Raw genomic sequence first — 15,311 nt, 5'->3', positions numbered from 1 at the left:
ACGTATCAGGACATTATAACAATCATCTGGTCCTTAGCAGCTCTTAAAATTAGTTAAATACAACCTCAAATGAACAACAACACATGACACAATACTTCTGAGGTTGTATTTACCTAATTTTAAGAGCTGCTAAGGACCAGATGATTGTTATTATTTCCTGATACTTAAAACCATAGTATTTAAAGAGGGCGTACTTTCTTTTTCACATGTATTGTAATATGTTGCTAGTATTACCTAGGAGCCACCACTGTGCAAGTCCCCATTCTAATTAGAAGTCACAAATACAACCATCTATGCACAGTATAAATGATTTTAAGGGACAGTAAACACCTTGTAATAAGACATTTCTGCTGTGCTGCTATAGAATAACAAATCAGCCAAGTCTTGATTAGGATAGCGCATTAATAGCTAATGACCTAAAGGTCTAGTAGTATACAACATAATGAAGCTGTTATGAGACTACCAATATATGATACTTATGCCCCCTTTTCATTAATAGCTAATGACCTAAAGGGCTAGTAGTATACAACATAATGAAGCTGTTATGAGACTACCAATATGGAAATCGCACCAAGTTCCAAGTCTGAAAGAATTTATACAAAAACTCAAAAACCAATTAATCTTAGAACAATTGGATACATCAATAGACTCAGAGCATAGAATTAAACAATTTTTCTATAAATGGAAAAGCATAATCTATAGCTTCCCTACAGAAATACAAAAACAAATAATTTCACCATTTAAGGGCTCTATCTATATGGAAACCGCCATAGCAAACGGCGAATTCCCTGATTAATGTTAAGAGTAGAAGTGGGGATGGTGGGAGGTTTAGAGGGGTGTGGAGGCTCGTTTTGGTTGTTTGTTTGTTTTTTTTTTTTTCTTTTGTTATAGTTTTATATATCAAGGAAAATACCATACAGAATGCAAGCTAATGCAAGTTAATGCAAGTTTCTTGTAAGTTTATCGGTAATAGTATTTGCCTGTTTCTTTTTTTTTTTTTTTTTTTCTCATATAAATGTTTATTGAAAGTTGTAATTAACGATAATGCAGGACTTAACTGTATAATTTTTTTTTTGAACCATTGTGTGATATGGTTTTTCTTTTTGTTTTACTGTCCTGCCTCTGTGACTTTAAAAGGTATGGAATTGCATTCTGTTATGGTCAATAAAAAGCTATTAAAAAAAAAAAAAGAGACTACCAATATATGATACTTATGCCCCCTTTTCATTAATAGCTAATGACCTAAAGGTCTAGTAGTATACAACATAATGAAGTTGTTATGAGACTACCAATATATGATACTTATGCCCCCTTTTCATTAATAGCTAATGACCTAAAGGGCTAGTAGTATACAACATAATGAAGTTGTTATGAGACTACCAATATATGATACTTATGCCCCCTTTTCATTAATAGCTAATGACCTAAAGGGCTAGTAGTATACAACATAATGAAGTTGTTATGAGACTACCAATATATGATACTTATGCCCCCTTTTCATTAATAGCTAATGACCTAAAGGGCTAGTAGTATACAACATAATGAAGCTGTTATGAGACTACCAATATATGATACTTAAGCCCCCTTTTCATTAATAGCTAATGACCTAAAGGTTTAGTAGTATACAACATAATGAAGTTGTTATGAGACTACCAATATATGATACTTATGCCCCCTTTTCATTAATAGCTAATGACCTAAAGGGCTAGTAGTATACAACATAATGAAGCTGTTATGAGACTACCAATATATGATACTTATGCCCCCTTTTCATTAATAGCTAATGACCTAAAGGGCTAGTAGTATACAACATAATGAAGCTGTTATGAGACTACCAATATATGATACTTATGCCCCCTTTTCATTAATAGCTAATGACCTAAAGGGCTAGTAGTATACAACATAATGAAGCTGTTATGAGACTACCAATATATGATACTTATGCCCCCTTTTCATTAATAGCTAATGACCTAAAGGGCTAGTAGTATACAACATAATGAAGTTGTTATGAGACTACCAATATATGATACTTATGCCCCCTTTTCATTAATAGCTAATGACCTAAAGGGCTAGTAGTATACAACATAATGAAGTTGTTATGAGACTACCAATATATGATACTTATGCCCCCTTTTCATTAATAGCTAATGACCTAAAGGGCTAGTAGTATACAACATAATGAAGCTGTTATGAGACTACCAATATATGATACTTATGCCCCCTTTTCATTAATAGCTAATGACCTAAAGGGCTAGTAGTATACAACATAATGAAGCTGTTATGAGACTACCAATATATGATACTTATGCCCCCTTTTCATTAATAGCTAATGACCTAAAGGGCTAGTAGTATACAACATAATGAAGTTGTTATGAGACTACCAATATATGATACTTATGCCCCCTTTTCATTAATAGCTAATGACCTAAAGGGCTAGTAGTATACAACATAATGAAGCTGTTATGAGACTACCAATATATGATACGTATGCCCCCTTTTCATTAATAGCTAATGACCTAAAGGGCTAGTAGTATACAACATAATGAAGCGCACACCTCATCTATCAGTCTTAGCATTTCCCAGTGTGCATGCTCTATCTGAATCATGAAACTATTATAGTGCACTGTACCTTTAAAAAAAATGAATTTATAATCACTTTTATACTAAACAAACACACATGCCCACCATACTCATGATGCCCAGGTGGAGCTGAGGGGGGCCTAAGGGGAGTGGAGATGGGAAAACCAGGGGTGATCATAATTGGAGGGGAGGCACATGTGGGGCAGCCATAATACTGTTGGACAAGTGCCCTCCTGGCAATGCCACTGGTCAGTGATTGTTCCTCGGTCACTTTATGTTTCCTTGTCTAGTTTTAAAATGCTTGTAACAATCAGTAATATTACCGGCTTGGGGAAACATAAAGGTGAACACATTGCTGCATATTCCAACAATGTCTAGTTTGAAAAATACTTTAAAATAGATTATTGTTTCTTTGTGAGTACTAAATAAATAAATAATATCTCCCTCTTAAAGGGATATTTATTTTTAGATAGACATCAGCAATTAATCATTGCAAAAGATATGCGTGCAAACAAAGTTTTAAAAGAATATGAAACTGTACTTTTAAGAAAAAGTGCATTGCTTTCCATTTCAGGGACAAACCCATTGAAAAGCCTATTCAATGCTGTTTAACTTATCTCCTTTTACTGTGGCCAGTTACGGACAGATATAAATGAGCTCTTGCACTGATCAAGCAATCACTGTGCAGCATTTATAAGGTTCCGGGTTCTGGATTCCATGGAATTCACTCCAGCCTCTCTGCGAGCAGTGGAAAAAGTACAATTTACAGATTTGGATTACAAACGAAGGTGGCAGATAATGAATGTGCATTGCAAAGTTTTTTTTCACTATCCATAGTTAAACCAGTTATGAGAAATTGCATTTTAAAGGAACAGTAAACACCTTCAGACATTTATATTAAGTGTTTAGTTATGCGTAAAGAAACAACTTTGCAGTATACTATCATTATTTATTTTGCCCCTTTTTCATGAAAATTAGCTCTGACATTTGAGCAAAATTGAGCAATTACAAATTCTCAGACTTGAAATGCACCTGCTGAGGCTAACCCTGCTACATACATGTCCGTCCGCTGCCCGTATGTATCATTATATGCTTAAGTGAGCGTATAAAGCCCACTTCTTCTATCGAGCAACCAATCGCATGAGAGAAGGGTCTGTCAGTTACCCCAAGCAAGCGAGTTCGGGGTGACCGCTGCATCTTACATTGTGGGAAGCAGATATGCATGTGTGAACCTGCTCTGCAAGGGCTCTGGCGCAGCTTCCGCTGCTTAGTACATGGATCCCTTAGCGTGTTCCAATGTAATCATTTAAAATCAGTCCTAGCAGCTTTAGTTCATTAAATATGCTGTACAGTTATTTATGCAAATGTATGCTAATGAGTGTAGCACATAGTTTTATTCTTCTCAGAAAAGGTGGCAACGCTAGGTTTATCATCTGGAACTTTGAGGGCTTTGTATCTCACTCTGACATACAAAGCCCTCAACTGCACTGCTCCCCCCTATATCTCAGACCTTGTCTTCAGATACTCTCCCTCCTGTCCCCTTCGCTCTGCTCATGACCTCCTACTCTCCTCCTCTCTGGTTACCTCATCACACTCCCGTTTACAGGACTTCTCCAGACTGGCTCCCATCTTGTGGAACTCCCTGCCTCGCTGCACAAGACTCTCCCCTAGTTTTGAAAGCTTCAAGCACTCCCTAAAGACTCTACTGTACAGGGATGCATACAACCTACGCTAACCTTACTTTATACCAGTTCCTCAGCCTCCATTGCTATCCCCTTAAACCCCCTTAGCATGTATGCCTAAGAGTCCAGCTGTTTGTAGATCACCTTCTTAAGAGCTGACTACAACAGTGCGACTCTTGGCAGGGCCCTCTACCCATCTGATCCCTATAAATGTTTCCTTGTATTCCGCCTTTGTTTATAGTGCTGCAGAATCTGTTGGCGCTCTACAAATAACCGATAATAATAGTTGCCAGGTGTCCCGTATTCAACCGGACAGTCCAGTATTTTAGCAGGCTGTCCAATAAAATCTGTACAAAAATGCTGGACACTTAAATGTGCAGTATTTTTAAAGACCCCCTGCCAGCTAAATGTAAGGGGCCTTCTAGGCCTTTTTGCATTAGAAATATGGCTCAAAAAAGAAGTTACAATGTGATCTTTCTATTATATGTGTTACAGGCAACCATGGGGGTGTTCAAACATTGCTGGGTGTGTACCTCTGGCAGCCAAGGGGGTCACATCACTGCTCTGTATATGTGTTACTGGCAACCAAGGGGTATAAAATGACTGCTTAGTTATGAAAAATATACGTGTGGGATCAAGGGTGGGGCCTAAGGTTGAGCTTTTGTGGAGACATTGTGTGAACCCAGCCAGGACCGTCTTTAACACAGGGCAAAAGGGGCAGCTGCCCTGGGCCCAGTCTTTGTTGAGGGGCCCAAGAGTCCTAATAAAAAAAAAAAAAAAAAAAAAATAATTTTTTATGGTTCATACCAGACTACTGATGTGACATGGGGAACACACACATTCAGTCCTAATACTGTAACAGTTCAAAGTACTCTGCTTATATGTTTTGAAAAACTGTGCCAGACCGTGCCGGTGTCATGCCAAGCTAGTGCCATGTGCTGTTTTAGATGTGCACTGTGCAGCACTGAATGCAAAGCCCTAACTAGGCATCCAGCCATTTCCACTGCTTCAGAAAAGGTCCTACTGGGGTTACCACTGTTACCAGGTAACTGCTCTGGTGGTGGGGATTGTTTCTGGGTAGGGCTGACTGTAGGCGCATGCAGCAGAAAGTTGGAGCGGCAGGCACATGAGGATTTGAGCATCTGTGCAGCTGCATACACTGCTCTCTTCAGTCTTGAGGCTGTGTGACTCATCTCACACTGTATCCATGCAGCCTTGGACAGACAGCATCCAGTCTACTGGTCCCCTTAGCCCTGCTCTTTCTGCTGTGGCCCTAAGATCAACTAACTGAAGTTTCTTAGGGGAATAGTACTTTGTAGAAAGGTGTCAGTGGGAACAATTAGTGAGTGCACACACGCCCCTCCCCATGCAGCATTGTCTAGTTCAGGGTGAGAGGGAACTTGTTCCTAGCAAAGAAGCGACATGTGCTGGGTGTGGCTGATGTATAGCGTCATGCTGATACTTCACACATTAATGTAAGGTTTATTTTTATAGTTTTTATTTTTTCTCTGTCTCAGATTTTACAGCTTCCCATAGTAGTTCTGCTGTTCCAGTCAGTAAACTTATATTTGTCTGCACCTCCATGCTTCCTCCTTTACTTTGCTTTGCTCCTGTTGGCTGCCCTAAATCTCTTTAACCAGCTAACCTCACACCAGAATCACATTCAAAAGAATATTAAATGAATCCACAGTGGAGGAATTTATATATTTATTTACTTATTAGTACTGCTTAGGTCCAGTTTCACATATTGCAATTCTTTTTTAATTTTTTTTTTAAAATGATTTGCCCAGCAGTGGATGATCCACCGCTGGGCTAATAATAATAAAAAAAAAAATTGATTTAGTTGTTTTTTGGGATGTTGGGGTGGAGAGCGAAATTGCATGGGGTGGGGGTGGGGGGGCCCAAGAAAATTTTTGCCCAGGGTCCAATCAATATTAAAGACGGCCCTGAACCCAGCTACGTCCCGTATCCAATCACCTATTGGTCGTCCGGTAATTTTTGAAGCACAGCTGGTAACCCTATCTGGAACATAGGAGGTGCCGGCGGTCTAGAGACTTTTCATCTTGTCTAATTCTTTCACAGCTGATAGATTCTGAGATGCACAACGCCCTATTGTGACCACTACAGATGGTCAGTGTACAAGTGTTTACATACACATAGGCAGGTTGTGACCTTTAGGTCAGGCTAGGGTTAAAGCTGTACAGGAGTATAGAAGAAGGGATTACATGTGCTCAGCAGGTGCTTTAACAGCCATTCAACAGACGTGTCTGAAAAGAGAGGGGGCTACATATGGCCCGAGCAGCCTTTGTAAACTGGCGGCCAATCAATGTCTAGTTTCCAGTGAGGTGGTAAAGTTTGGAAACTGGTGGTTAAAAAAGGTTTATCTCTATTAAAGTCTATGGAGAATTTTTATGTTACCGCCGGTTTCCAAACTTTACCACCTCAATGGAAACAAGGCCATAGTTGTGGTGCTTGCCTGTGATAACCCAATTAATAAGCAGAACGTATAAGATACTAGAGTAAAGCTATAATAAATAAAGTCACATATATTTATGTCTCTCCTGGTCTCTATTTTTGGGGAAATTTAAGGTTAGTGGCAAATTAACCTTTTTTGGCCCCTAAAAGGCAACTCAGTAGTAAGTAAATGAATTAATATACATGCTGCTTTGTGTAATGATTTCGTTAACAGACTAGATAGATAGATAGATGCAGACAGATATAGATAGATAAAGATAGATAGATAGATAGATAGATACAGACAGATATAGATAGATACAGATAGATAGATACAGACAGATATAGATAGATAAAGATAGATAGATACAGACAGATATAGATAGATAAAGATAGATACAGACAGATATAGATAGATAAAGATAGATACAGACAGATATAGATAGATAAAGATAGATAGATATTCTTACTAAACTACTGCCATATAGTTCTTCAGACACGTGCATGCTCCTGAGCTTAGATCACTGATAATAATAAAAGTAAATTAGAAAGTTGTTTAAAATTGTCTGCTTTATATGAACCATGAAAGACAAATTTCTCTTGTTAAGTGTATCCAGTCCACGGATCATCCATTACTTATGGGATATTAACTCCTCCCCAACAGGAAGTGCAAGAGGATTCACCCAGCAGAGCTGCTATATAGCTCCTCCCCTAACTGCCATTACCAGTCATTCTCTTGCACCCAACGAATAGATAGGATGTGTGAGAGGACTGTGGTGATTATACTTAGTTTCATACCTTCAATCAAAAGTTTGTTATTTTATAATAGCACCGGAGTGTGTTATTCCTTCTCTGGTAGAATTTGAAGAAGAATCTACCTGAGTTTTTCTATGATTTTAGCCGGAGTAGTTAAGATCATATTGCTGTTTCTCGGCCATCTGAGGAGAGGTAAACTTCAGATCAGGGGACAGCGGGCAGATTAATCTGCAAAGAGGTATGTAGCAGCTTATTATTTTCTGACAATGGAATTGATGAGAAAATTCTGCCATACCGATATAATGTAAACTCAGCCTTAAATGCAGTAGCAGCAACTGGTATCAGGCTGTCATGTATGTATATTTTACACTTCAGTATTCTGGGGAATGGCACTTCACTGGAATTATACTGTATGCATAAAACTTTAGCCTAATTTGCAGGGACTAGCAACAGGCTTTTTAATAACACTCAATTTATTAATGTTAAACGTTTTTTGCTGGCATGTAAAATCGTTTAATTTTCTGAGGTACTGGGTGAAAAAATGTTTTGGGCACTATTTTTTTCCACTTGGCAGTCGTTTTATTTAATTTATGACAGTTTACTGATCTCTCTCACTGTTATGTGTGAGGGGGAGAGGTGCTTTTGCTACGCATCAAAAAATTCAGTCAGAAGTTTATTGTCTTCCCTGCATGATCCGGTTCAGAACTCAGGGGTCTTCAAAACTTGTTTTGAGTGAGGTAATCACTCACAGCAGAGCTGTGAGATTGTAGTTGACTGTGATAAAAAAACGTTTATTTCTTTGTTTTTTTTTTGTTTTTGTTTTTTTCTGCTATCAGGGTTAGTTATCCTTTGCTAATGGGAGCAATCCTTTGCTAAAATTGTGTTTTTTACAAAGATTTGATGCTATAACTTTTCAGTTTATTAATTTTCAACTGTCATAACTTTTTCTGTGCTTCTTATAGGCACAGTACGTTTTCATATAATAGTAAATTACTTGAAAAGTATTTCCAAGTTGCTAGTTTATTTGCTAGTGTGTTAAACATGTCTGATTCAGAGGAAGATATCTGTGCTATATGTGCTAAAGCCAAAGTGGAGCCCAATAGAAATTTATGTACTAACTGTATTGATGCTACTTTAAATAAAAGTCAATCTGTACAAATTGAACATATTTCACCAAACAACGAGGGGAGAGTTATGCCGACTAACTCGCCTCACGTGTCAGTACCTGCATCTCCCGCTCGGGAGGTGCGTGATATTGTAGCGCCGAGTACATCTGGGCGGCCATTACAAATCACATTACAGTATATGGCTACTGTTATGACTGAAGTTTTGGCTAAATTACCAGAACTAAGAGGTAAGCGTGATCACTCTGGGGTGAGAACAGAGTGCGCTGATAATATTAGGGCCATGTCAGACACTGCGTCACAATTTGCAGAACATGAGGACGGAGAGCTTCATTCTGCGGGTGACGGTTCTGATCCAAACAAACTGGATTCAGATATTTCAAATTTTAAATTTAAGCTGAAAAACCTCCGTGTATTACTAGGGGAGGTGTTAGCGGCTCTGAATGATTGTAACACAGTTGCAATACCAGAGAAAATGTGTAGGTTGGATAAATATTTTGCGGTACCGGCGAGTACTGACGTTTTTCCTATACCTAAGAGACTTACTGAAATTGTTACTAAGGAGTGGGATAGACCCGGTGTGCCGTTCTCACCCCCTCCGATATTTAGAAAGATGTTTCCAATAGACGCCACCACACGGGACTTATGGCAAACGGTCCCTAAGGTGGAGGGAGCAGTTTCTACTTTAGCTAAGCGTACCACTATCCCGGTGGAGGATAGCTGTGCCTTTTCAGATCCAATGGATAAAAAGTTAGAGGGTTACCTTAAGAAAATGTTTGTTCAACAAGGTTTTATATTGCAACCTCTTGCATGCATTGCGCCTGTCACGGCTGCAGCAGCATTTTGGTTAGAGTCTCTGGAAGAGACACTTGAATCAGCTCCATTAGATGAGATTACACACAAGCTTAAAGCCCTTAAGTTAGCTAACTCATTTATTTCAGATGCCGTAGTACATTTAACTAAACTTACGGCTAAGAATTCCGGATTCGCCATTCAGGCACGCAGAGCACTGTGGCTAAAATCCTGGTCAGCTGACGTTACTTCTAAATCTAAATTGCTTAATATACCTTTCAAAGGGCAGACCTTATTCGGGCCCGGGTTGAAAGAAATTATCTCTGACATTACAGGAGGTAAAGGCCATGCCCTGCCTCAAGACAGAGCCAAACCTAAGGCTAGACAGTCTAATTTTCGTTCCTTTCGTAATTTCAAAGCAGGAGCAGCATCAACTTCCTCTGCACCAAAACAGGAAGGAGCTGTTGCTCGCTACAGACAAGGCTGGAGACCTAACCAGTCCTGGAACAAGGGCAAGCAGGCCAGGAAACCTGCTGCTGCCCCTAAGACAGCATGAATCGAGGGCCCCCGATCCGGGAACGGATCTAGTGGGGGGCAGACTTTCTCTCTTCGCCCAGGCTTGGGCAAGAGATGTCCAGGATCCCTGGGCGTTAGAGATCATATCTCAGGGATACCTTCTAGACTTCAAATTCTCTCCCCCAAGAGGGAGATTTCATCTGTCAAGGTTGTCAACAAACCAAATAAAGAAAGAGGCGTTTCTACGCTGCGTACAAGATCTTTTATTAATGGGAGTGATCCATCCGGTTCCGCGGTCGGAACAAGGACAAGGGTTTTACTCAAATCTGTTTGTGGTTCCCAAAAAAGAGGGAACTTTCAGGCCAATCTTGGATTTAAAGATCCTAAACAAATTCCTAAGAGTTTCATCGTTCAAAATGGAAACTATTCGGACAATTTTACCCATGATCCAAAAGGGTCAGTACATGACCACAGTGGATTTAAAGGATGCTTACCTTCACATACCGATTCACAAAGATCATTACCGGTATCTAAGGTTTGCCTTTCTAGACAGGCATTACCAGTTTGTAGCTCTTCCATTCGGATTGGCTACGGCTCCGAGAATCTTCACAAAGGTTCTGGGTGCTCTTCTGGCGGTACTAAGACCGCGAGGAATTGCGGTAGCTCCGTACCTAGACGACATTCTGATACAAGCTTCAAGCTTTCAAACTGCCAAGTCTCATACAGAGTTAGTACTGGCATTTCTAAGGTCGCATGGATGGAAGGTGAACGAAAAGAAGAGTTCTCTCTTTCCACTCACAAGAGTTCTCTTCTTGGGGACTCTTATAGATTCTGTAGAAATGAAGATTTACCTGACAGAAGACAGGTTAACAAAGCTTCAAAATGCATGCCGTGTCCTTCATTCCATTCAACACCCGTCAGTAGCTCAATGCATGGAGGTGATCGGCTTAATGGTAGCAGCAATGGACATAGTACCCTTTGCACGCCTACATCTCAGACCGCTGCAATTGTGCATGCTAAGTCAGTGGAATGGGGATTACTCAGACTTGTCCCCTACTCTGAATCTGGATCAAGAGACCAGAAATTCTCTTCTATGGTGGCTTTCTCGGCCACATCTGTCCAGGGTGATGCCATTCAGCAGGCCGGACTGGACAATTGTAACAACAGACGCCAGCCTACTAGGTTGGGGCGCTGTCTGGAATTCTCTGAAGGCTCAGGGACAATGGAATCAGGAGGAGAGTCTCCTACCAATAAACATTCTGGAATTGAGAGCAGTTCTCAATGCCCTTCTGGCTTGGCCCCAGTTAACAACTCGGGGGTTCATCAGGTTTCAGTCGGACAACATCACGACTGTAGCTTACATCAACCATCAGGGAGGGACAAGAAGCTCCCTAGCAATGATGGAAGTATCAAAGATAATTCGCTGGGCAGAGTCTCACTCTTGCCACCTGTCAGCAATCCACATCCCGGGAGTGGAGAACTGGGAGGCGGATTTCTTAAGTCGTCAGACTTTTCATCCGGGGGAGTGGGAACTTCATCCGGAGGTCTTTGCCCAAATACTTCGACGTTGGGGCAAACCAGAGATAGATCTCATGGCGTCTCGACAGAACGCCAAGCTTCCTCGTTACGGGTCCAGATCCAGGGATCCGGGAGCGGTTCTGATAGATGCTTGGACCTTCGGGATGGCTTATGTGTTTCCACCCTTCCCGATGCTTCCTCGATTGATTGCCAGAATCAAACAGGAGAGAGCATCAGTGATTCTAATAGCACCTGCATGGCCACGCAGGACTTGGTATGCAGATCTAGTGGACATGTCATCCTGTCCACCTTGGTCGCTACCTCTGAAACAGGACCTTCTGATCCAGGGTCCCTTCAAACATCAAAATCTAATTTCTCTGAAGCTGACTGCTTGGAAATTGAACACTTGATTTTATCAAAACGTGGTTTTTCTGAGTCAGTTATTGATACCTTAATACAGGCTAGGAAGCCTGTTACCAGAAAGATTTACCATAAGATATGGCGCAAATACTTATATTGGTGCGAATCCAAGAGTTACTCATGGAGTAAGGTTAGGATTCCGAGGATATTGTCTTTTCTACAAGAAGGTTTAGAAAAGGGTTTATCCGCTAGTTCCTTAAAGGGACAGATTTCAGCTCTGTCCATTCTTTTACACAAACGTCTGTCAGAAGTTCCGGACGTTCAAGCTTTTTGTCAGGCTTTAGCTAGGATCAAGCCTGTGTTTAAAACTGTTGCTCCACCATGGAGTTTGAACTTAGTTCTTAATGTTTTACAGGGGGTTCCGTTTGAACCCCTTCATTCCATTGATATCAAGTTGTTATCTTGGAAAGTTCTGTTTTTAATGGCGATTTCCTCGGCTCGAAGAGTCTCTGAGTTATCTGCCTTACATTGTGATTCTCCTTATCTGATTTTTCATTCAGACAAGGTAGTTCTGCGTACTAAACCTGGGTTCCTACCTAAGGTGGTCACTAACAGGAATATCAATCAAGAGATTGTGGTTCCATCTTTGTGTCCTAATCCTTCTTCGAAAAAGGAACGTCTGCTACACAATCTAGATGTAGTCCGTGCCCTGAAATTTTATCTACAGGCAACTAAGGATTTTCGACAAACGTCTTCCCTGTTTGTCGTTTATTCTGGTCAGAGGAGAGGTCAAAAAGCTTTGGCTACCTCTCTCTCCTTTTGGCTTCGTAGCATAATACGGTTAGCCTATGAGACTGCTGGACAGCAGCCTCCTGAAAGAATTACAGCACATTCTACTAGAGCTGTGGCTTCCACTTGGGCCTTTAAGAATGAGGCTTCTGTTGAACAGATTTGCAAGGCTGCAACTTGGTCTTCTCTTCATACTTTTTCCAAATTTTACAAATTTGACACTTTTGCTTCTTCGGAGGCTGTTTTTGGGAGAAAGGTTCTTCAGGCAGTGGTTCCTTCCGTATAAAGAGCCTGCCTGTCCCTCCCGTCATCCGTGTACTTTAGCTTTGGTATTGGTATCCCATAAGTAATGGATGATCCGTGGACTGGATACACTTAACAAGAGAAAACATAATTTATGCTTACCTGATAAATTTATTTCTCTTGTAGTGTATCCAGTCCACGGCCCGCCCTGTCACTTTAAGGCAGGTAATTTTTCCATTAAACTACAGTCACCACTGCACCCTATGGTTTTCCTTTCTCTGCATGTTTTCGGTCGAATGACTGGTAATGGCAGTTAGGGGAGGAGCTATATAGCAGCTCTGCTGGGTGAATCCTCTTGCACTTCCTGTTGGGGAGGAGTTAATATCCCATAAGTAATGGATGATCCGTGGACTGGATACACTACAAGAGAAATAAATTTATCAGGTAAGCATAAATTATGTTTTTGGGGTTGTATGTCCCTTTAATGAGTTTTATCTATATAGAAGCCAATTCATCCTCATAATTCTGCTACAGAATTCGATGCTGGAAATTTTGAATATCGCTTAGGAATATGTGTGACATTTTTTATCCCTGCGCTTAACATTTTGCAGAGACTTTGGGCCTAATTCTCTAAAAGTGCTCTTTTCTGGCGAGATTTGTCAGAAATGTGAGATCCCACAATGTTAGAAAGACAAATTTTAGTTGATAGCTGTTTTCTCGCTAGGTAGGTACTGGATGCAAAGGAAAAAGGCCACGATTTTGTGTAATTTCTCTCCATTCTGGTGATTTTTTTAATCAAGCCCTTTGTCAAGTGACAAACCCATGACTGAATAAATGAGGCCTTTGAGAATTCCAGGATGTACAGTCTGTGTAATACACAGAGGACTCTGTATAGAGCTGATCTGACACATAAGAGTGTAGTATATGTCAGTCAGGGACTATCAGCTTTATAAGGAGAATTTGCCTTTTTTACTATATAATGAAAAGCCGTTACATAAATGTATCCTATTATTATTGATAATGATCAATAGTAGAATTTAAGTCTGTGAAGATTATTGGCAAATTATTTTTTTCACAGAATAGAATATACATTCTGATATATTAAATATTGTATTTAATTGTTTAGTTTCAATTAGCAAATTTGAATTTGATTTTTTAATTATTATATATTGTTAGAGATGCCGCCAACCGTTATCTATAAATATGCACTAAGGAACCAAAAATGTCAGAGATTTTTTTATCCTTTCTTGCTTTTAATCATTTTAAATGATACGTGTTATTTTTAACACAGCTGAGAAGGTATCAAATTTATCTTTCTCATTGTATCCTTTGTTGCTAAGTCTTGAGAAATTGCGATTGGGTGCACACAATCGCCTTTTACGCACCAATCCTTTCCACGCTCAAGCGCTGTAGTTAACATTTTTCTGCAACATAAAAACTTCACAAAACACTTTAAAAATACATTACAAAGTACAGTTACACTCATATTAATTTCTAATAAAAATTATAAAACAAATAATGCACACAAAAGGGCTAAAAGATACGAGAAGGGATTTTACATTGACATATATACACATACATAGAGAAACATGGATTTATATGTATAGAGATATGTTTAACTATGGAGATAATGAAAATATTTCACATTACAATCTTATTCAACATTCTCTGTGTTTCTATGCAGGGAGAAGCGGGAGCTGTCGGTTAAGGTCACAGACTGCATCCAGATGAACGTACGTGGCCGAAGACGTCTGTTATCTGTGGAGACACGTAGGGACCTGCCTCAGCCAGACTTCCGCAAGGGCCGAAGCGGCCTTGTACTATACTGGCCGGGAATATGACAACAAACCTTGCCACCAGTGGCATAAATATTTATATTGTTTACTTGCTATAAGTATTATCAAAGCGCCAAATAACAATGGCAGGGTCTAAATGGTAAAAACTGAGTATAATTCAAGCACTGGCTTTTGAATAAAAATATAACAATGTAACAGTTTAGATAATTTAATGTGACAATATAAAAAGATGTGACATATGTAATTAAAACTTGTTACAATAAAACAATAATCGAGGATCCAAGATTTTACAATATTTTACAATATTTAAAATACCAAACTCCTTAGGAGATGGCAAGAGTTGCAATACAAAATACAAATAACAAAATGACTTCTGATAGTAGGCCTATGGGCGTGTTGGAGCGGTGTTCTTAGTATCTTGAATCTAAGAAATGTGTCTTCACCTTGTGGTGAAGAATAGTATGCTTAAATATTATGTGTCAAAGTCGGTAGTGTTTTGATTAGAAACAAACAGAAAAAATATATTTTTGAAAAATAGTGAAAAAATATATATTTGACAAATAGTGAAAAAACTTCACGAAAAAAGGATTAACAGAGAACAGTGTAAACGGAAAAAATCCAGTATAAAATCCAAAACCGGTGCTTTTCTAAGTGCAACCCGTCTTCATAGCTGGTTGACAATAAAAATAATGACAGTAAAA

At 39.5% G+C, this 15,311-nt stretch overlaps 1 protein-coding gene across 1 annotated transcript in view; it reads left to right on the top strand.

The window, feature by feature from the left end:
* The window catches only part of MYO1G (myosin IG), a 793,301-nt gene extending 778,597 nt beyond the window's left edge, over nt 1-14,704 (top strand). The window contains exon 22 of the mRNA XM_053713702.1: nt 14,499-14,704. Coding sequence (XP_053569677.1) covers nt 14,499-14,655 — 157 coding nt within the window. The 3' untranslated portion in view covers nt 14,656-14,704. The remainder of the gene's footprint in view (nt 1-14,498) is intronic.
* The last annotated feature ends 607 nt before the right edge of the window (nt 14,705-15,311 follow it).

The sequence above is a fragment of the Bombina bombina genome, chromosome 5 (genome assembly GCF_027579735.1).
Source record: "Bombina bombina isolate aBomBom1 chromosome 5, aBomBom1.pri, whole genome shotgun sequence".
Taxonomy (NCBI): Eukaryota; Metazoa; Chordata; class Amphibia; order Anura; family Bombinatoridae; genus Bombina; species Bombina bombina.
The sequence above is the reverse complement of the archived record's forward strand: the minus strand, read 5'-3'. Positions and strand labels throughout refer to the sequence as shown.